At 36.4% G+C, this 27918-nt stretch overlaps 1 protein-coding gene across 7 annotated transcripts in view; it reads right to left on the bottom strand.

Annotated features, from left to right (window-relative positions):
• LOC120541448 (neogenin-like) overlaps positions 1–27918 on the bottom strand; it is a 396809-nt gene that overhangs the window by 64233 nt on the left and 304658 nt on the right. For 4 of the 7 annotated variants that reach the window (XM_039773085.1, XM_039773079.1, XM_039773081.1 and 1 more), the window contains exons 8-12: positions 25920–26139; positions 23656–23810; positions 19795–19943; positions 7290–7428; positions 5214–5263 (exon numbers count right to left, since the gene is read on the bottom strand). In XM_039773085.1, the coding sequence (XP_039629019.1) occupies positions 5214–5263; positions 7290–7428; positions 19795–19943; positions 23656–23810; positions 25920–26139 (713 nt within the window). The remainder of the gene's footprint in view (positions 1–5213; positions 5264–7289; positions 7429–19794; positions 19944–23655; positions 23811–25919; positions 26140–27918) is intronic. The other 3 variants (XM_039773086.1, XM_039773082.1, XM_039773083.1) reach the window with 1 other exon arrangement.

The following is a 27918-nucleotide window of genomic DNA, read 5'->3' as shown; positions in this document are numbered from 1 at the left end:
GTCTTCACTAGACATATTGCTTGGACTTTTGCCTAAAGAATATTTTTGTTTCATCAGGCGAGAAAATCTTTTTCCTCATGCTATACAAATGGTCATATGCCTTTTTACTCAAGAGCAGCTTCCGTCTAGTCACACTGCTGTGAACAGCTGATTGATGGAGTGCTGCTGAGATGGTGGTCCATATGGCACCTTTTCCCATCTCAGCAGAAGATTTCTAAAGCTCTGCTCAATTGGTCATTGAATTCTTGGTCACTTCCCTGACAAAGGCCCTTCTTGCCAGGTTCTCAGTTAGGCCAGATGGCCTACCCTAGAAAGAATCCTGGTGCTTAGAAACTTCTTCCATTTCACAATTTTTGAGGCCACTGTTTCTCCTGATAACACTCAAAGCTGTAGAAATGGTTTTATACCCCTGTCCTGATCTATGCTTCATCACAATTTGATCGCAGGTGTCCAAAGGGATTTTCTTGAAATGTATAGCTTGGTTTTTGTCCTGACATACAGAGGGAACTGTGAGACCTCAGATACGTTGGTGTGTGCCTTTCTAGACAATGTCCAGCCATTCAATTTGCCACAGGTAGATTCCAAGCAAGTTCTAGAAACATCTCAAGGATAATTAAAGCAAACCGGATATTTCTGATCACAATTTGGAGTATCAGTGTCTGAATACTAATATAAAGAGAGAGAGATTTCAGTTTTTAATTTTTAATAAATTTGCAAACATTTCTGAAAAAATGCTTAATTTTGTCATTATGGATTACAGAGTACAGATTGATGGGACAAAAAAATGGCAAATGCATCAATTTAAAATTAAACCAACAACTCAGCAAAGTGTGCACAAAGGCAAGGGAATGGAATATTTTCTGAATGCACTGTATATAAATAATGAACATTTTTAGATTGAATTACGATGTGCTTGACATATACTGAAAAAAAGAACTTATTTTGTGAACATCTATATTCCATTCCTTTTCTGAAATTTTAATTGAAATATCTCTTTTCCTATAATTCCCCAAAATAATCAAGGGGTAAATTCCATAAAATTTGTTCACATACTGGATAAAGAAGGTTGATCCCGACATCATCTCTAAACTAGACAAACTCACCTCAGGGATGGATATGGCTGACGGATGAGGAAAGTTGTATACAATTTAAACTAAAGCGCTGTTATGTGGTAATGATAGAGTGTTGTGGTTTGTAAATTATGGGATGAGTCTCAACTCTTACTTGAATTACAGTATTGTCCAAAAGTATTCACACCCCTTGAAACATCATAAATTTCCTGCATGACAAAAGATTTGTACACATATTTATCTAGTCAGTATTTTAATCTGAATGCTTATGCTGCTAAAATAAATTTCCAAAGTCAAAATAAATCATGTTCTGTACATATTTAACTGAAGAAGAAAAACTCAAAAGTTAGTAGAGTGAACCCTCGTTTATCACGGTTAATCCGTTCCAGACTCTACTGTGATAAATGAATTTTTGCGAAGTAGGATTCTTTATTTATAAATCGAATATTTTCGCAGATAGAGTATAGAAAACCTGTTTACGACCTTCTAAATACGTTTAACATTATTAGAGCCCTCTAAACGTGAAATAACACCCTTTAGTCACCATTACACTCGTATTACCCAATATATTAGACAAAATAAGTGAAAATAAGACATATTAGACGTTAGAAATATCATATTACTAGGCGCACTCGCCTTTTAAGGCGACCGACTTTTATCCTCAATTTTTGTGCGCGCCATCTGTACATCAGGCATGTAAGTGTAGGGAATGAGAACATCAAAGTGCCCATTCATAACTTCTTCCGAAAACCTAAGTTTTTTTTTATCCCCTCAAGTGCCTGTCCAAAGTCGTACAATGTCAGCCCGAATCTGTACCGCTAAAGACGGAGTTTCATGCACTAAATAAGCTATAGATGAGAATAAGCAAGCACCATCTCCCCTGATATTTACTACGTGGTGAAGCATTTGTACTCCATCAACATTAATTATTTCCAGAGACATAATTTTGTCTATTTTTCCAGCGCACAAAAGCAAGGGAACGATGAGAGCACTAGAACTCTGCTCACATCGCCGCTCGCACGCGCCGCAAGTAGTAAGTCTGTAATAAGCGGAATACCGCTACGCTTTGCACTCACGGGACGGAAGGACAATCCCGAACGCTTTTATATAGTAGATTATTGTACTGTACATTTAATTGCACACAACCACTAACCTATGAAGGCACGACCTCAGTAGGAGAGTCTTCAGAGGTGGTGCAGTATCTTCAGCAGGTGCGTTGTTGTCTTCAGTAAAGAAGTACTAGGAGTAGGCAGTGGGTGTCTGGGTGCGCGGCTGAAGAACATTTTGATAGGCAGTTGCTGGCGCTGTATTTTTATATGCGTGAGGAGGCTTTTGTAGGGTATTGCCATCTTTAATCATATCCAAGAGTTTCACCTTCTCCTGGATAGTAAGCATCTTCCTCTGGCGCTTAGTTTTATTGTCAGAAGGCTTAGAAAAAGCAGCACGTTTAGAAGCCATCGTAGGGCTTAGATAAAAGTTCTCAGAAAGCGCATGCGTAGTGACGTAAGCGTGTATGAGAAAAAAAATCGCGATAGAGTGAAGCCGCGAAAGTCGAAGCGTGATATAGCGAGGAAATAACTGTATTTGCGTAAGTATTTAAAGCTCTGTGCTGTAGAAGTTCCATGTTTACACAAATCATAAATTAGTCACAGAAAAAACAAAGGTGACCGTCATTTGGCCATAATTAAACATAATTAGGTACTACTTGTGAGTGCTTTATATCACTCTGAATATAAAAAGCCTCCATTGTAAGGTCCATTGTCTTTGTTGGACAATCACTACAAAAATGAAGACAAATGAGCATCCTGCTGATGTGAGAAACAAAGTCATTGAAATGCCCAATGCAAGAAATGGCTAGAAAAAATATAGAAGAGTTTGAATGTCCTGTTAAGCACTGTTAGATCTATCGTCAGAAGGTGGAAGGTACATCACAGCACCCAAACTTGTATTAGAATAGGCAGTCTCTCACAGCTAAACATCAGAGCAAAACGTTGACTGGTAAGGAAGGTGACTAAAAATATACTTGCCACTCTCAGAAATCTGCAGTGCTCTTTGGCTGAAACTATAGTGAAGGTTCAGGGGTCCACAATTTCAAGATATTTCCATAAAACAAGCCTCTATGTGAGGGTAGCAAAAATGAAGCCATTCCTTAAGGTCGTCTCAATGAAAGAATGTATGGCATTCTACAAAGCATGAGAAAGACCCAGTTAAGATGTAGGAGAAAGTTTTAAGGTCAGATGAGACCAAAACAGAACTTTCTGGCCAGACTCCAAAGCGGTATGTGTGGTGTAAAATAACACTGCCCACACCTTAAGACACAGCACACCTATGGCAAAATACAGTGGTGGTAACATCATGCTATGGGGATGCTTTTCATGTGTTGGGACTGGGAATCTTGTCAGAGCTGAAAGGATGATGCATGGACACAAATACTGCACAATACTGCAGGCCAACTTTTTCCAGTCCACTATAACCTATGGCTATGGAAGAACTTTCACCTTTCAACATGCAACCCTAAGCATAAGGCCAAAACGACACTGAAATGGCTCAATAACAGAAAGGTCATTGCTTTGGAATGGCCAAGTCAAAGTCTTGATCTTAACTCTATTGAGAATATGTGACACTACTTGGATCTCTACTAATTCTGTCAAGAAGAATGGGGAAGAATCACACATGAACAATATGCATATCTTTTATACTGTATATTTAACCAATAAAGAATTAAGGTTGTTAGTGGAGCAAAAGTGTTCTTGTCAAAGTATTAAATTGTAGGGCTTGAATACTTAAGCACACAATAACTTTTTTTTATTTAGTTAAATATCTACAGAAAATGGTTTACTTTGACTTTGGAAATGTGCTGTTATAGCATAAGATTTCACATTAAAAATACTAAATGAACAAGTATGTGTACAAATCTTTTTGTCATGCAGAAAATTATGATGACTTTCAAGGGGACTGAATACTTTTGCATGCCACTGTAATTCAACTCTGAATATGTGTGAGAGTGTGCATCTGTGTTAAGCTCAAGGACAGGAGAATGTGGGTGAGGAAGGGGAGTTATAAGTAAGTTCCGTTGATTTTGGACTGTTAGGAGTAACATATTTGAAGACATCAATTGGCATAGTGCATTTTATTAGTTACAGAGATTTTCATACAGAATAAGGTTGATAAATGAACTAAATATGCAAATGAACTGCTACCACTACAGAAGGCAGCAAAGCAGTCTCTATCAAACATCAGGCGACAGATGTGTTTACACACTCACACTAACTTAAACTAAAGCAAACTTTCATAAAGGTGTCTGCAGTTCTCCACTACTCTCTGATCATCTCATGCACTATAGTCCTTATTCAAAACCACATGCCTATTGGAGAAGGATGTGCTTTTAGATTAAAGATTTACTGGATTTTACTGTTCACTGCACATGTGACAATACAGTTTTAGCGCTACATTGTCTGAATAAGAAAAATTCACTGAAGTAGAGCACAACTAAGTGCAAAGTCATTAATATCCCCATAAGTTTCCCTAGGCTGTATGATTTATCCTCTTCAGTGCCTAAGAGTGGATACTTAAAAAGCAATAAGAGGTGAATGATGAGTTGGGATTTTTTTTTCAAAAAATGTCCTGCTGTATACAAAACCAGACTTGTAATATACCCAAATATGTGATTTTTACACTATTGTGCTTCAAGAACAATGGCAGATACACATATTTCTTGCAGGCACAAAAAAGTAACATCAGTGCACATGGTAAAGGAGAATGTGACTCAAGCAGCAGAAGTACAACTTCATGGGACTATGAGAAAATTAAATGTGAATTACTAAACAGTAAAGAACAGTGTTGTTTATATGTTTTTTCCTTGAGTATTTCCTCATTAACATTCACAACACCATCTTTTTCATGAGTTTGAAAAGCGCAGGGGAATATGGTTACATAGAAGCAAACAAGAATTTGCATACTGTATTAAAAAAACTATCTTCGAAAAAGACATCCTGTAAAAACTAGACAATGTTCACTTCTGACAGAATGACAGTCCAGATTAGAGCATCACCTTTAGAATTTTACTCCAAACAACGTTTTCAAACAGAAGCCCTTACTTCTTGCACAGACCCAACACACTCCTATCAACAAGCATTACTTTACCTTGGAGTTTCGCACTTCCAGTGTTAAATTCTGAGGAGCAGCACTGGGCACTAAAAAAAAAAGAGACAAAAATTATGCATGAGAAAAACGTACACATGTCTAAGTTATACAAGGTACAGTCAATGTCTATTATTGGCCACCATCTGGCACTGTTGTGGTCGCTCACCATCAGAGAACTGTTACATGTACTTTTACATCATCTTTTATGAGAAATATTCTTGCTTACCGTGTGCTGGCAGTAACAATTACAGTGTTTCAATGAGCAACAAGATGGCAAAATTTGATGACTGCTCATCACTCCAAAGTGGAGAATTGTTTGTGTTGATGCACTTATTTCATAAAATGAGTGAGTGAGCAAATGTGAGACACTATAGATGGAGCTGTTACACCGTAACATGAAACATGCAGGAACAGCTTGCAACTACGTTTGTGTTACAGGTCAGGCAGTGTTGGGACTTATTCACTGCATAAGAACTTCAATGTGCTAGATTCCAATTCTAACTTATATTCCCCACACAACTATGTAGATGTCCCAAATGTACCTAACATTTAACATTTTTCTGGTGCCTGAGAAGATATAAACTGTGTAAAAAAAGTTTTTTTTGGTAAAGCTGAAGAAAGAACATCTTATTTTTCTTTTGTCTAAGTTTTTGATATAAAATTAGCAGATAATCCAAAAGTTTTTCATACTGACATGACAATGGCCTTCTGTCCTTGTCTGATTATACTTTAAACGAAGGACAGCAGAAGTGCAAGCAGACTGCAAATTTTCAACTGGTAAGTCATCCATTGTGACCATTTCACACCCCACTGCAAGTTTTACATAACTTAACATTTCATCTTGCTTATGTTAATTGACTTCAATGTAAAAAGATTTGTTGTGTGTATTTGGTGTTTTTTTGGAAGGATGTTTATTACTACAATAAATTCATTATGTTTTCATTTATTTTTTAAACAACTAGACAAAGAATCCTAATTAACAAAAGATAACACTTTGTATGATGCAATTTTATTAATTGGCTTCCTTCCATGAATTGAGCTATTTATTTACAATTAAAATTTGCTGCAAAAAAACAGTCAACTCAATTTTTTTTGCATCCACTGATGTAAATATAGAAGAATATATGTTTGAATTTACTTTTGACTTTACTTCAAAGCCTCCAGATCAAAGGAAATATTTTTCTATGAAGTACTTTTTTCTGTAATTAAAAGCCTACATAAACTATATAAGTGTATTCATGAGTGTAAACAAATCACAAAATTGTTTTTTAGTTTTCGATGATTTCATGCCATTGTGTGCTTCTGTGGGAGAAAGTGATGTGTAGATCATCAGAAAACATCTCGTCATTGTTTAAATATAACAAAATACCACTCGGAGCAGTAAGGAAGCCATGATACAGGTTTAGATTGTCTTAATGCAGAGCAGGGTTCATATGTGGGCACAGAGGCTATTCTGGCTTGGTGACTTAAGAGTTTATACATTGATCATTCATCTCAATGGCTTTATGCCAGAGACAGAGTGAGACGACATGGGAGAGGGAGGTCATTGCTGTAGTTCTGAGAGGTATGAAAAAATTAGCCAGCATTTCAATGAGACCAAAAGTTGCCACTTTTCAGTAAGTATAACTTCAAATGAGTCCTATGAAAGGCACATTTATTCTCTGCCGAATACTGAATGGAAGTAAATATGAATGTTAGCACCACCTTCTAGATGGCTCTTCTTCTGCTATGTTCAGTATCAGTTGTTTTTGTGGGGGGAAACCTCCCTTTTGATTCACACTGTGTACAGCTGTTAAATATGTGCTCCTGAGATGAATTGCTGAGCAAAATTTTTATTTTACATACTTTTAGGTTTTCCTTTGCATATGAGAAAGTCTGCTAATACCAGTTGCGTATGAGCCAAACAGTTTATGGAAGAAGCAAAACTTCATAGTAGGTGCCTTAGAACTGATTAAATCAGTCAATAATAATAAAAAGAATAAAACAGAAAAAAATAGGATGTCTACATATTTAACTTCTCAATCAGCATACAATAAAAACAACAATTATTTTTCATACCTTATATAAAGAACCTACCATCTGAAAATGTCCTTGCCACGACATCCTCTGTAGATACTCCTAAACCATGCTTGTTGTGGGCCACCACTCGGAAACTATATTCTGCATATTTCTTCAGCCCATTTATAGTATAAGATAGACCTCCAACATCAACAAACTTGAAAGAAAAAACAAAGACAAAACAAATTACACAAAAAACAAAACAACAAAAACAATTACATAAAAAATAAGGCAACATAGCAGGGGTGTCACTCAGTGAAAATTTCAAACCCTCATCATAATCACATTGATATCTTCCTACAGTCCAAACACATGGTGTCAAGTTTTCTGTGAATCCAATCCAGTTATACAAAAAACTTTGTTTTCCCCATTAGCTTCACCTCTAAAAAAAAATATTTAAATTAACCAGCAAGACAAACATCAAGAAACAGTAAATAGTATGACAGCATGAATTATCTAGAGAATTACTATTTATAATACTATTACTATTTACAGATATTTTATGTCTCTTTTTATATATAAAACTATGGGGTCCCCTCTGCTTACTTCGTTCGTCAACCCCCCTGGGCTGCGCTACACTATGTACTAGTCACTTCGTGTCTCTGCTGCTCGCATTATGAAGAGGGGGGCTGAACGCACCCCAAAGAGATGCAGTCGCTCCTCTGAAACCCCCTCGTAAACGGTGATACAATGGGAAACAAATAGTTTTTTTTTACCCCCTCTTTGTTCGATCAGCTACTGGCTTGCTGCTGCTGCCGTGCCATGTGATCTGCATCTCCCATGGTGCTTCGAACATTTAAAAGCCTGTACAGCAGCTGTCCTACTCTTTGTCTTATTTCTGGCCCCATGCATGGTTAAATATCTTGGCACAAAGTCTTATCTCACTGGACACAAGTTCTTGAGATTATATATATATATCATATATATATCTATCAATATATCTCTATCTATCTATCTATATATATCTATATCTATATATATATACACGTTATAAGCAAGGTAAGAATACTGATTTGGTGCACTGGATATAGGAGGTATGACAGTTAAATTCCCTACAAAATTCTAATAATGACAATAATAATAAAACATTTCATTTAAATAATGCCTTTACCATGCGCAGGTCATTTAAAACAAAATAATACAAATAGCTTCTGCATAGATAGTAATAAATAAACCAGAGTATAAAACTAAATTCAATACTAAAAGAAATGCTTGAATACATCACATAATTTATGTTATAATACACACACAACTTATCCTGCGCATCCGGACTGAAAGGTAAACTGATAGGAGCAGGGAGTTAGTTTAAGGTAAAAGCAATCCTGAACAGATGAGTTTTAAATTGCTTTTGTAAAAGAATGGAGTCAGCTGATCTAATCAATTTCAGACGGTCATTCCAAAGTCTGGGCACTATACAGCTGAAGGCCCTGTCACCAATAGAGTGCAAGTAAGTGTGGGGCACAAGATTGTCAGAATCAGAGGGAGAATTGTGAACAGGAGGATAGCGATGGAGAAGGTCACTGATGTAGTCCGGTGCAAAGCCGTTTAAAGCTTTGTAGGTTAATAGAATTTTATATTCAATCCTGTAAGACACAGGGAGCCAATGAAGCAAAGCAGGATGGGTGTGATATTCTCGCTGTTGCTGGTTCATGTAAGGACTCTTTATATGATTAGAAGTGGCACCTTCCAGTTGGGAGTTACAATAATGAATGCGAGATGTGATACAAACATGGACACATTTCTCAGCATTACAAAAGGAGAACACAGGACATATTACAGAGGTGTAAGAAAGAAAGTTTCTTAATCTGGTTTATGTGGGTGGAGTAAGAAAGGGTGCTTTAGTGCCATTTTGCAGGAGTTCAATCTTGGTGCATCCAGGTTTTAGTTCACTGAGGCAAGCTGTGTGTTAAGAAAACTCTGATGATGTTACACTTTTAACACTAAAGCAAAGCTCAGTATCATCTGCATAAAAATGATAACCCACTCCAAAGCTACGAATAATATGGCCTATAGATGTAGAAGAGCAGAGTGCAGAGGACAGATCCCTGAAGAAGTCCTTGTGTGATTTACACTGAGCTGGACCTGCTGTTACCAAGACTAAAAAACTCTTGCCTGTCAGTCAGATAGGACGTAAACCACTGGAGGGTAGTGTCAGAGATACCCAGAGTGTTCTCTATTCTGGACAGTAGAATGTCATGTCTGACAGTATCAAAAGCTGAATTGAGGTATAACAGAATTAATATGCTAGTTTGTCCAGAGTCTGCTACTATTATGAAATCATTGGCTACACGAAGAAGGGCAGTTTCACAGCTGTGTTGCACTCTGAAACCAGACTAGAAGGGTTCCATCAAATTATTAGAAGTTAAGTAATTGGTGAGTTAGGAAGCTACAACATGCTCAAGAACTTTTGACAGAAAAGGTAAGTGAGAGATAGGCTGAAAATTGTTAAGACTGTCCACATCGAGACCAGACTTTTTTAACATTGGGGTTACTGAAGCAATTTTAAAAGTGGCTGGCACAAAGCCAGTGTCAACGGATGTATTTATTATTGTTATAATAGTCGGGATTGCGGCATGAAGGCCGGGTTTAAGAAGTGTGATGGGCATGGGATCTATTGAACAAGTAGTCGGCCTCATCTTACAAAAAGCAGGTCATTGACTAATGCAGATGTGACTGGTAAAAATTTAGTAAAGGAGCTGGATGGAGTTGGAAGACAGGGAAAGATAAATGAATGATGGATTTATGTTAGTTGAATTATTTAGATTTTTAATTTTATTATGGAAAAAGTGGAGGAATTTTTCCCACATTCAGCTAGTGGTACTATGATCGCTTCCACCAAAGGAGCTCTATTACTCTTTATTGGAGGAACAGCTTATCTGAAAATGGCAAGAACGAAGAACTGAAGCAAAGATAAAAAGGAGAGGATTCAAACTGGCTGAGTTTCATATAATAAGGAATGTCTGAGTGGTCTGCATATAATAGGAGAGGGTCTGGAGAGTTATATGAATGAGAAATAAAAGAAATTAGCAAATTTCCTGCAGTGGGAAAATGTCTTATATAATCAGCACTCGAATGAGGAGTCATTCTGAATGCTGGTTGCTTCAACAATGCATGGTACTAATGGCATGTTCCTTTTGTGGACACAATAAGGTGGACCTGCTATATTCAAATGTTAATGCCTTAAATATGAACCTGTGGTACATCTGGACAGGACCAACCATCTTACTCCCACCTACAAGTCTGTTATCAACAACAGCAGTTCTCCAGTATCCTAGGCAGAAGTTCTTACATTTGTTTGGGTGATTTTCTCTCTCAGGATTCTATAAAGCTTCAATTTCCTCTTAAGGACAAATAAAGTATATTCATCTATCGATATAAGGAAGCGTACTAAATATTCTATAATACTACTGTTATATTGATGGAACCTATTTAACTTAATGAAACAAAAACATAAGTTTGTTGAATCCACTAGAAACACAAGAAACATCTTTAAAGGGTAATGGATTAGATAGACAGCTTCCAATTTACAATTTTCATTTTTGTTTATGTTTTGCTGGTAGCAGGTGAAGACGAGTGTATATTACAATTTCTTGTTTGAACTTGGCTAATGAAATGAACTTCATGTACAAAAATGACCACATGAATCAGAATGAACATACTGTCTGTCGTGTTTTTATGAACCAATGAATTCTATGAAGCATTCAAGATAGTTAGCCACAGAGTAAAAGAATGAAGGGACAGCAACCTAAGCGGGACTTTAAATGTTAAAGCAGTTTCACAAAGCTGAAATTAGTTGATATGTCATTCGACTATTACAATGTAACTGCTGCAGGAAACAATGAGATCCATGAAGGAGTTAAAAAATTAAAAAGCTCAAAATAATACAAATATCTCAAAAATCAGCAAAACAATAAATAACATAAAAAGCACATCTTAAAACACAACAGCTGTTTAAAAATGATGTCAGATACTGTACCTGCTTAAATTAATTCACACCTTCAATCACTTATCTGTCAAATAATTAATATTGCACTACTACAGTTACAGACTAGTACTGGGCTTAAACCATCTTAATTGGGAAGTGGTTCCTTTCAGACTTCAATTGAAAGTCAGTTGCAATAATGGGAACAAAAACATTTGTATAGCCTTTTCCAGTTACTATAGCCATCTGTGAAGGATTTACATTTCTGAGACAAACAAAAGGTGATCTATTATTTAATTTAACAATACTTTGAGAGATATAAAATTTCTAAAGTGTTTGAAAAACATCCTGTAAGATAGTAAACAGGCTTTTCATAATCTACCAAAGCATCAGTGAATACAAATGTGTTCTACAAGCCCCTGCATTTTCTCAGACATGAATTTAGATTGAGAGTAACTCTTTGTTGATGAGTGGTAAATAAAAAACAAATATGAAAAAGTTGGATTGATCTGGTCATGTAAGGTGTGGATGTGGTGTTATGGGTCCACAGCTCATTGAGCGAAGGCCATTTTTAAATAATCACCGCACCCGAGGCGGCTTCGTGAGGGGGGGCGATGTTGTAGCGAGCCGCGGGGCAGTCGTCGATGTGGGCGTTTCTCACCGTGTGCAAAGGTGAGGAACTGCCCACATCTGTGATTGTTCCCGTGGCTAATGCTACAGCTGTGATGGCCCCTCACGTTATAAAAAAGAAGCGCGAGTCAGTTGTGGAGGTGTGTAAAAAAAAATGGAGAGAGGAGAAAAAGAGGACAGAGGTTACAGGGAGCGAGGAAGCAGGCGGTGCGTGCGTGTGTTGAGCACGCGATCGAGGGCAGCTGTAAGGAAGCTGGGTGTTAGGCCAACACCCAGATGTTTGAGTTGATGTTGCTCCCACTGAGTGACCAGGTAGCGGGAGTGCCTAGAGGAAAGCGACGAGCCGCAGAAGGCCGCGGAAGTCGGGAGGCTTGGTGGTGGAGTCCCCAATGTGTGCGTCCTGGTCATTGGTGGACATCAAGTCTCGGAGGCTGGGATGAGTGCCATACCGGAGCCAGGGATCGGGAGGTCTCCAGTCTCGCGAAAGTGTAAGAGGAGGGCAGCTGCAGAGAGCGTCTTGCCTGCTGCTTGGCCCAAATGGGATAAGCAGGTGAGACGCTAATAAACGATGCACCGGATTTGTTGTTGTTTTTAAGACTGCTTCCTAAAGAAGATTTTACCTCTCGTTTTAAAGGATTGTTTTTTTTCCAATGGTTTTAACCTCCACGTTTTTTTCATTTTATGGATTATTTATGGAAACTGCACTATTTATGGAACACTGTTTTTGTTGACTGTTTTTAAATAAAAGCACTGTTTTCACTTCCCCTTGTTCAGATGCTCAATTATTGCCTTCACTGACTAGCTCACTCGGTAACATTATCGACGGTGTTGGGTTCAAGGGTTCCCAAACATCAAAGGGAGCGTGGAGCCAGAACCCACATCGTCACAGTGGAATGTACTGGTAATAAAACCAGACAGATTGCTTCTGAATCTTTGTATACCAATATAGAGCTGTGTTACTTTCTGTAATTTTAAAAATGCTTTCAGCTTGTTATATTGTGACATGGCAATAATAAAGTATGATGCTTTAATTATTTAATTATGAAATGTTGGGAATCTACTGTAATAAGTAGTGGACTTTAAAAATGTAAATTCTGAGAGCTAGTGAACGTTTTTTGCTTTTTTCTATAACAATGCACAGAAATTTTAGTACTGTGGGTATTTTATTAAAATATTTGTTGCTTCAAGACCGCAAGCATTTTTTTTTTACTGGGTTGTATATAATTATTTCTGTGTAACACGCTCATTGGTCATAACTTACCATGTTGGATGTGGTGCTTGATAGTGATTAAAATCAAATAATAAAATATGATCCAAAAACAGATATGAACATTGTGTAGATGGGTACAGAATTAAAATCATCTCAGAAAAAAAAAAATAGAGTATCAAAAAAGAATATTTTAATAAATTAGGTAATGGTATAAGTAACATTAAACAGTTCTGGAAACACACTCATCCATTTTTGCAAACATTAATATTTATATAAGATGACAATTGCTGGGTGGGGGTTTGTCAGAGACTGTGTTAACAGCATAGGTCTACTACTCATCAGATGAATTCAAAGTGACCAGTCAGCCTGATAAACGCACCTTTAGGCTGTGGGAGGAAAGCTGAAGGCACTGGACAAAACCTGTGCAGACGTTGAGAAATCCCGCAAACTCTACAAAACAGCCTGGCTGAAATTTAAATTGTGGAAACTATAGCTGTGAGATAGCAGTGCTAACCACTCAGATTGCTTTGTCAATTTCTGGAGATAAACATATATTTTAATTTAAATAAATAATGCAGAAAAATATATACAGTACACAATGGTACTCAAATGTTTCTGCTCACGTAACTATTCACAGTAACAGATATTTTGTACAAGGGTGTTCAAACTTTTGCATGCCACCGTATTTGGAAATAAACTAGGCAGCAAAAACTACACAGGTGGACAACAAATGATGTGAATTAGAAAATACAGGTGGAATCCTGTTATAAGAAAACTCACTGGACAATAAAAATATTTCATTAAAACAGAAATTTCGTTAAAACAAATATGGGGAAAACATGCTTTGTGAACAGGGCTGCTGACAATTCACCTTGTCTAATGGCAGCGGCACAAAGACAGCTCTGAAGCTGCTCTGCTGTTTCTCTGGTAAATAGTGAACCAAGGGCAAAGCAACTGGATGTCCTCTGCAGGATCAGGCTTACCATGTACCATGCTTGTCACGCAATATTTAACACCATACTCTGATCTGCTCTTCCTCATACTCTCCTGATCTCTCTTCTCCGTCTGCCACAGGTGTTCTCCTAAACTGAAGAAGGGACCTAAAGCAGGACGATCTCCCGTGCCGTGGCTCCTAAAGGCTCCTATTCTTAATAAAGTCTTGAGACTGTACCTGCCTTCACTATACAATAATAAAATACCTGTATTTTCCATTAAAACCCGGACTCAACTACCCAACTTTCATGCAACTCTGTGACCACAACTTGACAATACATTTATTATAAAGCTTCTTAAACTGCAAAAAATATTTTATTTGAAAATGCAACATGACATGCAACTTTTTTTTTTAATAGATATACAGGTAAGAATACAGAAAGAAAACAAGACATTAGGTGCAACTTTTTTATAGAAATACAGGTATGAAAATACAGAATGAAAAATAGACGCTAGATATAACTTTTTTTATAGAAAAAAAAAAAATAGGATCTCAAGACTGCTTGAGACAACCTGTTGCAGGGTTCCTGAGACTCAGCATGGAAAGTATAGGAGGCACACATTTTTGGTTGAAAAAGTGTTTATTATAGTTAGATTTGCATTTTGTTAAAACAAGATTCTTTTAACATGATGTTCTATGAATGTTGGTCCAGACCCACAAGATGAGTTCGTTATTCTGAAAATTTTGTTACTTCAGTATTCGCTCTAACAGGATTAAACCTGTATAAAGATAATGTTCCTCACACAGGAAAGAAAAATATTGCATACACACTATGGAGATAAAAAGTATGCACAATGAAAATGACTTGGAGATTACAGTTATCTTTTTACACTGAAGACAGCTAATTCAAAATTCTGATGTGGCAAATAGACAATTTTCTCCATATTTGCAGCAACAGAATGGCATAATATAATGTGACTTTACCAAAACACTTGAAAATTCTGAATCTCAAAATATCAAATGATTACGCTTTGTTCTAAGCTAGAGTCACAACTCTGAATAGATGGACATCATCCAAAACCTAAAGATTAATTAGTGCAAGTTATCTGCAACATTTCCTAAGATCAGTCCATTCACTCTTTTAGTGTCTACATAATTTTTAATGACTAAAACAAAAACATGCTCAAAACATGTTTAGGGGATATCAAAATATGCTTCCTTAAAAAAAAAAAAAAACACATACACACAAACAAGTCAATTATTTTCATGAAAAAAAAAGTACAAATAAAATCCAGAGTTAAACATTTTGACATAGGAAGTGCAAGTCTACAATTATGCATAGCTCCCATGTATTGTATTAGCATTCATGACTCAAAAAAGGTCATACAGGTGCATACAAATAAAAATGTACCTGGAATGGAACGGAACAGATATCTGAACTGCGTGCTCACTTACATACGTCCTTATCATTTTGCCATCAAAATTATGAACAGAAAAACGCAACCTAACTATGCAAAAAATTATCAAGTGTTCAGAATTATTCACTTGGTAAGGTACAACTTATTTATCCTAGTTTGTGTAATCTTACCTTTCATGATCTCAAGAAGTGTGTTAGTGTTAATCATGATTGTGACAAAAATCTATTTACAGTTAGGTCCATAAATATATGGACAGAGACAACTTTTTTTCTAATTTTGGTTCTGTACATTACCACAATGAATTTTAAATGAAACATCTCATATGCCGTTCGAAGTGCAGACTTTCAGCTTTAACTCAGTGGGTTGAACAAAACGATTGCATAAAAATGTAACCTACACTTACATAGATCTCTGCAGACACGAAACACACATGAAATGCATGTGTTACAAATAGGTACCTCACTCCCAGATAATCAAGGATTGAGCTGGGAGAGCTTTTTACCCTTTCTGCAGTGGTGGGGGGATGGGTTAGCAGGCTGCTTGTGCTTATCGACACATTTACAAAACAAAAGACACTGAATGGAAAGGTACGAAGGGATTTAAGGTGGGTCAGGATTCAAGAATTCCAGTGTTAAAACAAGATACAGTATTCTGGGCTGGGAACCCAAATAACTCTTATGTTTCCTTCTTATTATTCTTATAGGTTTTCTCGTAGTTGAGATGCTCTTGAAAGTGTGCAAGTCCAAAAAAAAAATTATATAAACACAGAGGAAACCCCCAGATTTGCAAGGCTAAGACATTCCTGAAAACTACTTAATTAGGTGAATTTTCTTAACATGAACACACAATTACCATTATTTTGAAAGGAAAGCATTTTTCAATGTGCTTGAATCACAAATATTGACAGCACTTTAATTCATATAACACAAAAAATACTTAGCATACAGTTATACCTCGTTGTAGCCTGTGGAATCAGCACTGTCTAATTCAACAAGAGACCATGAGAACAGTTCCTGAAAGCAGCATCAGCTGTAAGAACAACTAAAAACTAGAATTATGCGTAACCAGCATCCAGTCCCACCCCAATCATCCAGCCTCCAGTAAAGAGGACTTAGAATAACTGAGATGATGTTTTGGTATTAATGCCGTCAGTATGCATTTGAAAATAATGCCCAGCTTTTTCTTTATTAACTGTAAAAATTCAACTTCATTGTATTAAAAGGCTCTCTTTGAATATAGGAATTTTTGTAAGGCAGTTGTTTGCAATACATACAGTCATATGAAAACCTTTGGGAACCCCTTCTCAGCCTGCATAATAATTTAATCTACTTTCAACAAAAAAAAAAAAATATAACAGTGGTATGTCTTTCATTTCCTCGGAACATCTGAGTACTGGGGTGTTTTCCGAACAAAGATTTTTAGTGAAGCATATTTAGTTGTATGAAATTAAATCAAATGTGAAAAACTGGCTGTACAAAAATTTGGGTCCCCTTATAATTTTGCTGATTTGAATGTATGTAACTGCTCAATACTGATTATTTACAACACCAAATTGGTTGCATTAGCTTGTTAAGCCTTGAACTTCATAGACAGGTGTGTCCAATCATGAGAAAAGGTATTTACGGTGGTCAATTGAAAGTTGTGCTTCCCTTTGACTCTCCTCTGAAGAGTGACAGCATGGGATCCTCAAAGCAACTCTCAAAAGATCTGAAAACAATCATGGTTTAGGGAAAGGCTACAAAAAGCTATCTCAGAGGTTTAAACTGTCAGTTTCAACTGTAAGGAATGTAATCAGGAAATGGAAGGCCACAGGCACATTTGCTGTTAAACCCAGGTCTGGCAGGCCAAGAAAAATACAGGAGTAGCATATGTGTAGGATTGTGAGAATGGTTACAGAATCTTGCTGCAGATGGTGTATCTGTACATCATTCTACAATTCAGCGCAATTTGCACAAAAAACATCTGTATGGCAGGCACTTACACCACAAACAGAATCGCTTGTTGTATGCAAATGCTCATTTAGACAAACCAGATTCATTTTGGAAGTGCTTTGGACTGATGAGACAAAAATTGAGTTATTTGGTCATAACTGTCTTTTCTGTCCCCCCTGGCCATTGAACCTTACTCTTATTCGATGTTAATTAATGTTGACTTATTTTATTTTCTTATAGTGTCTTTTATTTTTCTATTCTTTAATTTATAAAAAGCACTTGAGCTACTGTTTGTATGAAAATGTGCTATACAAATAAATGTTGTTGTTGATAACAAAAAGCGCTTTGCATAGCGGAAGAAGAACACTGCATTCCAAGAAAAACACCTGCTACCTAGTGTCAAATTTTGTGGAAGTTCCATCATGCGTTGGGGCTAGTTCAGGGACTGGTGTCCTTGTTAAAGTTGAGGGTCAGATGAATTCAACCCAATATCAACAAATTCTTCAGGATAATGTTCAAGCATCAGTCACAAGGTTGAAGTTACGCAGGGATTGGATATTCCAACAAGACAATGACCCAAAACATAGTTCAAAATCTACAAAAGGTATTCATGCAGAGGGAGAAGTACAATGTTCTGGAATGGCCGTCACAGTCCCCTGACTTAAATATCATCGGAAATCTATGGGATGATTTGAAGCAGGCTGCCCATGCTCAGCAGCCATCAAAATTAACTGTACTGGAGAGATTTTGTATGGAAGACTGGTCAAAAATACCTCCATCCAGAATCCAGACACTCATCAAAGGCTATAGGAGGCGTCTAGAGGCTGTTATATTTGCAAAAGGAGGCTCAACTAAGTATTGACGTAATATCTCTGTTGGGGTGCCCAAATTTATGTACCCGTCTAATTTTGTTATGATGCATATTGCATATTTTCTGTTAATCCAATAAACTTAATGTCACTGCTGAAATACTACTCTTTCCATAAGGCATGTCATATATTAAAAGGAAGTTGCTACTTTCAAAGCTCAGCCAATGATAAACAAAAATCCAAAGAATTAAGAGGGGTTCCCAAAGTTTTTCATATAACTGCATACTGCACAAATATACATGTTAAATATTTCTTCTAAATATGTCATAAGCCTCTATTATTATGACTTTTAACTTACACTCCAAAATGTATGCAGGAATAGAAATGAAACCAAGCTCTCTCTTTGCACCTCTAGCTTACATCCTACTGAATCTTGATTTTGGTGTTTTTATAGAACTTCATCCACTTACAACCCTTTAATGTTTTCTAGGATGAAACCCTCTTGATCAATGTTCAGTCTAATGTAATAAACTCTGGTACACTATTAGACTTCCTTCTTATTATTAGAATTGAAAAATAACAAATTCACTAAATGGAGACTCTTTGTTTTTAGTAAAGTACAGATTAAACTATTTCACCCTCCAAAGCAGCCAGCAATTTTTCCATCTGTTCCATTTTCTCCAAGTTGTAAGGGAAGTGATATTCATACATACTGTACATAAAGTATTATAATGCTATCACAAACAAAAATGTAAAAAGTCTCAAAAGAATCAAAAAGACCTGTGTTTTTAGGCCTGCAGCAGAAAACAAAGATTGTAATAATCACACCAATTAAAAAAAGAAAGCTCTTACATAAATAAGTAAATAAATAATATATTATTCTCTATTAATATTCTCTAAATGGCTGTTTTTAGAGGACCACAAAAAGGCGTGGACAAATAAAATTCTAGATGTGCATTCTTCAAAGGAAGGGAGATTTACCAAATGAAGCACTCTAAGGATGCCTAGTACAACACAGCAAAACAACGCATTTTAAAAATGTAAGCAACACATTTCAGTGACATTATTAAATTCTGCAAACTATACACATACTACAGCCTGAAAAGGTGAGAAAAAAATCACATTTGCTAACACGCATGAATTATGGGAGAGATAATGGTCTATACCAAGTGACATTGACAAGGACATATAAAACTGTCACTTGCACACTCTTAAAAACATAGATAAATGCATTCTTAATCTGCATGAAGGCAATTAACACTGGCTCAGGCGTATGAGGAAAAGGTCAACTGTCTGTTTTTATCTGTAATCATCTACTCTGAATCACACACTGGTCTGTAGGTAAACCACGCATTTTAGCACACAGCTACTGAGAATTTCACAGCTGAAAAGTGATTAATTAGCCTTGATATTGTGTATGTTTTTTATCAACTCAGGATCCCCACCGTTTATTACATTAAAAAAATCTAAATTATGAACTGATTTTACCATGCTTTAACTAGCTGCCACATGCTTTCAAAACAGCTATTATTGCAAAAGAAACATTTAACTCTAAATCATAAGAATGAAAAGAGTTTTATAGAGTATTCTCTAACAAATAAACAAGCAGACATGCTTTGTTCACAGACATTTTTAAGGAACTGAAAATTATTTCAGGTTGTTTTTTTACCTGCTCATTGCCCATTCCTTTCTCCATGTAATACAGCTTATAGTTCTGAATCTCTCCATTGCCTGACAGCGGCATGTCCCAGGTCACAGTGATGGATGTTGGGGAAGTGGCAAATGCACGCAGGTTGGGCGCAGGTCCAGGGACTTGAACTGTAAGTGAACAAAGCAGAATATACATATTATCAAAATATTTTACTCCAATGATCTTAGACTGTACTCATTTGCTCCGATTTAACATCCCAATTTATCAACCATTCACATTACACACACACCCAAAGTAAGACATTGAAACTTTATCTGCCTTACTCAATACTGTATTATGTCAGTTTCCTCAAAACACTTGGTAAGTATAGAGTGTGCAGTTCCTTTAACACCATACAATTTATAGCAAATAAGGTAATTTATTAAAGAAGCCGAGTATGCTGTTCCAGAGTAGTCAGTCCTTGACCTACACATACTTAATTGCAGACCCATATTACATTTACCTTTTCTCTCTAAAATACTTGGGGGTAAAAAAAAATAGTCGCCAATCAGCTTCAGTTACACTTTATGCATCACAATTCATTTGAGAAATTCTAGTCTGGTTTCCACGCTGGTCATAGTACAGAAATGGCAAGAACGCATGCTGTAAACAACATTCTGATATCTTCTGATGCAGCAAACTCCACTGTAATTATGTTCTTAAGACTTACACATAGTGTTTGACAGCATTGACCATTGACTGCCCTATTGCCAAGTTGTTTAACCTGACTAAGGTAAAGTCATCTCTGATGGAGGATAGCAGGAATCATTGGGTAGAGGGGTCCTTTCATTGGATTGACTGGCCTAGCACCGATTCAGCTGTGGAATGACCAAAATGGGGAGACAGCTTGATAGCTGGGGTCTCCAAGGCTCTGAACAAATCCAAATTGCTTTATGTAATATCATCTACTGTTTAATTCTGCTGTGTATTTGTAATATTTCTATTATACGTTTATATTGTATTGAGGATTACTTGTGCTCTGTTCTGTGTTTTGTATTTACCCCCCTTTTTTGACAACCACAGCACACCCAAACTACCTGGAAAAGGGTCTCTCTTTGAACTGCCTTTCCAGAGGTTTCTTCCATTTTTTCCATACAAGGATTTTTTTGGGAGTTTTTCTTTGTCTTCTTAGAGAGCCAAGGGTGGGGGTCTGTCAAAAGTCAGGGCCTGTTAAAAGCCCATTGCGGCATCCTTGTGTGATTTTGGGCTACACAAAAATAAATCGTATTGTTTTCTACCAATGTTATTAGAATATAGCCTAGTATAGATTCTGCTGTATTATTAGCTACATTGTGGCTGCTAAAGATATTAGACAAATGCTGACATTTTCAAGCAGGATGTCCACATATCATATTCAAATGTGCATCAGTGCTGATTTGACATCACTGAGGTTCACTAACTTTACCCATTGTTGTTGATGATTTGTTTTCTGTGATACCCCTGAGATTTTGTACCACTGTATACAGTAGGTTATCATTTAAATAATTAAATTATAATAATGAGGTTGAGTAGAATAGATTATTGCCGTGTGTGTGATGTCCAAACAGCCACAAATATTTTGAAATGTAACATTCAAATTCACTGCACAAATATAAATAAGTCTCCTTTGAATATTTTCAGCTAAATCTGCTTATCTAGAGTAAAGTCACAGTGGAACTGGAGTCTATTGCAGTAGTTATGTATGCCATAAATGCTACAGTTCCAAATTTCACAGTATATTTTGAGCATTCACAGTATGTGTATGTACATTCAAATGCCATAACTCAAACTGTAAATATATATTGAAATTTTATATTTGAAAGCCACACTGTTACTAGCTTGATGCACGTGCCAAAGACGACCAAAAAGTGGCTAGGTTAATTATATTATTTTGCAAATCTTAAACGTTTAAAGTAGAGAAACAACTGAAAAAATATTTTATATACAGCATTTGGTAAAACAAAATGTAAACCCTTCACTGCAATTCCAGTAACAACAAGGAAGATTTGACAATTAAACAGGTACTTCATTTCTGAGAAAGGGATGCAAATATTAAAAGGACACTAATAATAATTTTTTGAAAAGGGGCATATTAACAAAACTTTACATTACAACACTTACTACTCCAATTCCTAAACTGTGGGTAGCATATCCAAATATTATATGATGCCATGGATTCCTATTATACCCTGGATAAATAAGACCTACTAAAGAAGGTTGAGCTATTACTTATAGAGGAGTCACACTACAAGCAGCTAAAATAATTCTTAGAAATTATGGCTACAACAGGGCTCCCACACCTGACCCAAGGTTCGGGTCTCCAAAGACCATGGCACTCACAATGGGTCTCCCAGTCCAAGCCTCACTGACCACCGCTGTCTTCCTGGACTTCTGAAGCTAGCCTGCATCACTTGGTCACTCCAGCTCCCTGAGTTACTCAACTAGAGAAATCCTCCACAACTGCCCATGAGCAGTGGCCAGCCGCTTCCTTGAGGGGCTCTCTTCACAGCTGACTGCCTCCTCGTTCACTCTCTTCCGTACCTGCACCAGCTTTCTCTCCAGTCTTCCTGCCTGCTTCTCTTTCCTGTAACCTCTTTTCTGTTCTCGGCGCTCACCTTTCTAACCCTAACCCTAACCCTTTCTGATCCTGCACTCCCTTTAATAGGTTGGGGAGCAGATACAGGTGCGATCGGCTGAATGCCACCCTGGGTTGACAATCAGACCGCTTGCACATGTCAGCAAGGCAATGACTGACTACCGTCTTCTCAGCAGATCACTCGCACCTACTCCACTCCCCAGTACGAGCACATCCTATACTTATTTATTCAAAAACGGGCCTCAGCTCCTTAAGCCATGGACCTGTGCTTCCCCAATACTTTATATGCTATTCAGGTATTCACTTGGTTTCGAAAACATCAGTGCTACTACTGTGTTTTTAGAAAACTGTCATTAGTGATTTTTCTTAGGTGCTACATTTAAATAAATACAAATTCAATATAGGCCTTGAAGCCCTGGCGTCTTTACCAAACAATGCACTGACAGATGTCACTAGCATCTGGTATCAGGAGCAGCTACTGCTGAAGCCAAATTTATCATTTCATTTTGATGTATATGCAAGTGTAGAGAAAATAATTATTGTAACGTATTGTAAAATGATTTCTGTGTATGTATGAAAACACATTTTGTGATGTTCAAGTATTTTGGTTTAAATCACACATACGACTATGCAACATGGCCAAGAACTGAATTCCCACTTGCACCTCCGAAATTAAGACAATAATTTTTGCAGCTCTCACTATTTATATTTCACTGCTAATATGCAATAAAACTGATTGGCTGGGGTAGGAGTTACCAGGGACCCAACGTTTTGATATCACAACACTTGAGTCAAAATATGATGGCTTTTTACTTTTGGAAATATTTAATATTGCTATTTATTTCTGCAATATATGGTGATAATTTATCCCTTTAATATTTGACTAAAGTGAAGTTGTATTACTATAGTCAAAATTTGTCAAACCTTTCTGCCTAATAAGAAACATCCTTGATGTAATTTGTCCCAATTAATTTACATACCATGCAGCCAAATATAAGCAATTTCAGTTAAACTGTCTAGCTTATACTCTTTTTTGAAATTTAACAGAAATCCACCTTCAAAAGCTCACGTCTACTAGACTTGGACAGGCAGTCTAACTTTGTAGTGTGTTGGAGTACTTTATTTTTAATATGACAGTGCTTGCAAAAAGCATACTTCATATTAATTTCTTTCTTTGCTATAATACAAGAACAAAAATGAACCTTCATGAAAGCATGAAGATTTGATTTTAATAGTTACAATGACAATGCATAAAAAAAGCTTACCCTCAGGTTGTGTGGCCACTTTGAGAGGAGTGGAAGACTCTCCAAGTCCATTCTTATTGTGTGCTACAACTCGAAAGACATACTTTGTTTCTGGCATTAGACTCTGTATTGTGACCTGAAGCTCTCCTGGTCGACTTGTATTCTCAATCCGTTCCCTTTCAGGCAGGAAACAAAAGTGGGAAATGACCAAAAGAGGAAAAAGTCAAAAAGAAATACAAAAATAGTATATATACAGGTGTTCCTAATAATTTGTTCAGTGAGTAAATATGTGTATAATGCCAAATGTTGAATTTTCAAGCAAGTAATTTCAAGTGAACAGAAACAAAAAAAACATAGAATATTGTATTTTCATATATACAGTATGGTTCGCAACAGGTAACATGGTTCTTTATTGCACTACTGAATAATTAGTATCACAGTACAAGATGTGCTAAAAAAAAAGATGTATAATACTTAATGCAATAATAGGAACAAGGTCAAAGATCAACCTTCAGAATACCTTCATGAAGTAGCGCTTTTCAACAGGCATTACAAAAACAAATTTTTGTGCAGTTTATATAGTATTCTATCAGTAGCCTTCAGAAGCATATATATATATATATATATATATATATATATATATATATATATATATATATACACACAGTATACATATATATACATACATATACATATATATATATATATATATATATATATATATATATACATATATATATATACATATACATATATATATATATACATATACATATATATATATATATATATATATATATATATATATATATATACATATATATACATATATATATATATATATATATATATATATATATATATATATATATATATATACACACACACACACACACACACACACACAGTGGAACCTCGGTTTACGAGTGTTTTGCAAGATGAGCAAAATTTTGTAATAAATTTTGCCTTGATAAACGAGCGATGTCTTGCAATACAAGTAGTACAGATACACTTTGTTTGCTGAGCGTCATGTGATTACAACTGAGCTGATGGTTCTCTCTCTCGCGAGTCTCTCTCTCCTTATCTCGCTCACGCGCCCGTCTCTCTCTCTCTCTCTCTCTAGGGCAATCGTCTCCTATTCTCCGTCTGAGTCTGTGTACCTCACTCATATAATCAACATCCGTACGAGCATATTTATTGTAGCGGGATCGTTATAATGTTTCTTTATCACCCATCGATGGCAGGTGCTTATAGCATGTCTGCGATCTTTTTGGATGCGCTTATACGGTGAACTGCTACAGCGCTGGGAGACTGCGATTGCTTTGGGATACTCTTCTGCATATCGTCCCGTTGGGTGGAATCCCACATGAGTTTAGAAACTCACTCACACCAGCCATGATTCTTTTTAAAGGTAAAGTGCAGGTTAATTTGTTTTATGTATTTTTACTTTATATTTTGTATTAATCATTTTTATATGAATAGTTTTGGGTTGTGGAACGAATCATCTGAGTTTCCATTATTTCTTATGGGGAAATTCGCTTTGATATACAAGTACTTTGGATTGCGAGCACGTTTCCGGAACGAATTATGTTTGCAAACCGAGGTTCCACTGTGTGTGTGTGTGTGTGTATATATGTGTATATATGTATAGAACCTCAGGTAACGAACGTCTCGGAACACGTAAAAAAAACTTTTGCATCTGTTCATGACCACACACTCAGGTGACGAACAAGCCAGTTTCCCTTCCGGTTCATACGCCGATGATTTCTACATGTGTTCAGTCTCTCCCTGTACATTGTTCTCGGTCAGACGTGCATTCATGCAAGGATAGTTTTCTTGGTTGTTTAATGTTAGTTTTTGTATAAATTAATGATTTTCAAATTTTCTTTTTTTTTCCCTGTGCTTAAAACTCATTAAAAAAAGTGTTTACAGCGAGCGGTTCATAAGGCTGTAGCGTGAACTCTTGCAATGTTTGTTTTCTCTGTTCAAGGTTTTCTCAGTGTTATTCAATGTTTTTATATTTAGTTTACTATTACACTATGCATTATATGGTATAATTAACTATTTTTGTGCTTAAAAATCTTTAAAAAAATATTTACATACAGTTTGTACGGTCTGGAATGGATTAATTGTATTTACATACAATCCTACGGGGGAAATTAGTTCGGGTCATGAGCAAATCAGGTTGCGACCAGAATTTTGGAACGAATTACAGTTCGTGACCCGAGGTTTCACTGTATATATAATATCAAACTTTACAGCACAAAAAGGGAATGAATGCATACCTGCTGGAGCCCTCTGGCTTGTAGTACACAGTGTAGGTAATGTTGTCACCATGGGGTTCAGCTGGTAGGCGCCAGGTTAATTTGATGAATCTAGTTGAAACCAGTGATGCCACAACATCCCGAGGAGCTGAAGGCGTTGGTCCAGAGCCAGCTGCTTGTGCTACATGGTCATTAGTGGCACTGATCAGTAGGGTGGAAGGGGTTGTTGGAGTGGCAACATCTTGGCAAGTGCAAAGGGCAGAGGTGGTAGCGAACATATCCAACAACAGGGGAAGGGGATTAAAAAAACAAAAAAAAAAAAAAAAACAAAAAACGTAACACAAACAAAACCACAATGGATTTAAAAAAAAATTCAAAATAAAAAACACACAAAACAATGGGAGGTAATACTGGAAATGAACAGAACACAGAAAGGCAAATAAACTGAAGTCTGTCATGCAAGATTACTAAACTAACAAGCAATGGATAAGGAGAGTAACTGAAAATATACCAGAACAAGGGGGGAAAAAACAACTCTTACTGCGCGGCACTGGGCCTGCACTGTTGGTAAAAAATAATCAAACACTGGCAAGTGGGATGCATTTCAGGAAGATCTTAAGTAGACAAACTTTTTAAATGAGAAAAGACAAAAAAAGAGTTTGACAAAGAACATGCTATTAACATACGCTGAGTGACCAAATAAGCACCTTCTTAAAAAAGGAGCCTTGAGAATGGCCTGATTTGTCAGACATATAGAGAACAAGATGTTGAAAATGTGGCAAAAGGATGCTGGCCCAGTTTAACGTCCAAACTTTGTAAATTTGCTGGTAGAAGAATTTAACTTATATTATTATATCATCACTGACTTCTGTACTTGATACCTATTAGTATTGATCCAAGCGCGCAGGGGTTTTTCACCTTATTCTAGTCCTCAATTCCACATTATTTAACAGGAACTAGAAATACATTTTTACAGTGCATCTGTATCAAGTCTATGCTTCTTAGTCAAAGCAAGTTGACCCTCTGTGTTTTTTATTTTTTTCCAACATACACTGCAATGTCATGTTCAAACATTGGCTTCTCCTACCCAGGAAATGGTTTAGCGAGTCATAACAGGATAATAAAGAATTATGGTGCCAGGAAGGGCACCTAACCATAAAAGTTTGGGCTGCAATGCCCCAACCTGTTTGGGGACAACCAGCCCATCTGGCTGAACCCAAAAATTGCCATGAAACTGGCAAAAATATGTATGCATGTGTTTTAATATACCTAACCATAAAATACAAATGACAGACTTACAGTATGAACTGGAGAGAATATTAAACTCAAAGCAAAGTCATTTTTCAGGAGCCAATCAGACATATGAACAAAGATTAGAACAAAGTAGGATAGATAGAGATGGCAATTGTTCTATTTTCAAAAGGCACGCTTGGTAATGTAATCAATTTAAAATTATAAAATACATCAAAGACAAATTCATCATAAAGCAAAAGTCATGAGCTTTAAGTAGAATCTCTGCTATCTGAAGCCAAGAAAATCTAGCTGTCGGACCCATTGTTATTGTATTGTAACATTAAGAAAGTTAAATCCTGAATCACAATATGATTAAAAAAAAAACAAAAAACACCTGGAGATTCCCAACTACATAAAGTTGTTCAGTCTCATGGACTCAAACATTTGCATGCTACCCTAAAAAAACTGGTGCAAAAAAAGAGAAGAAATCAGCATCCAGTTAACGAACATATTCTTACCATATTAATTATAATCCAACCTAACTTGAGGTGGAAAAGTTTGCACCCTTTTATTTAAATACGAATACAGATTTACCATCATCCTAATCAATTGTTAAGTATAGTAAAAACACTTATAAAATATGGTCTAATTGCTCAAAGCGAAAATGAGAAATTACAACACAGAGACTTTATGCTGGTTTAAAGATTACATACAGTACATAGAAAAGATACTAAAGTACAGAATAGACTAAATGATCACAGATATGGAATAACAGACATGCGCTTAA

This window comes from Polypterus senegalus, chromosome 12 (genome assembly GCF_016835505.1).
Source record: "Polypterus senegalus isolate Bchr_013 chromosome 12, ASM1683550v1, whole genome shotgun sequence".
NCBI lineage: Eukaryota > Metazoa > Chordata > Cladistia > Polypteriformes > Polypteridae > Polypterus > Polypterus senegalus.
The sequence above is the reverse complement of the archived record's forward strand: the minus strand, read 5'-3'. Positions and strand labels throughout refer to the sequence as shown.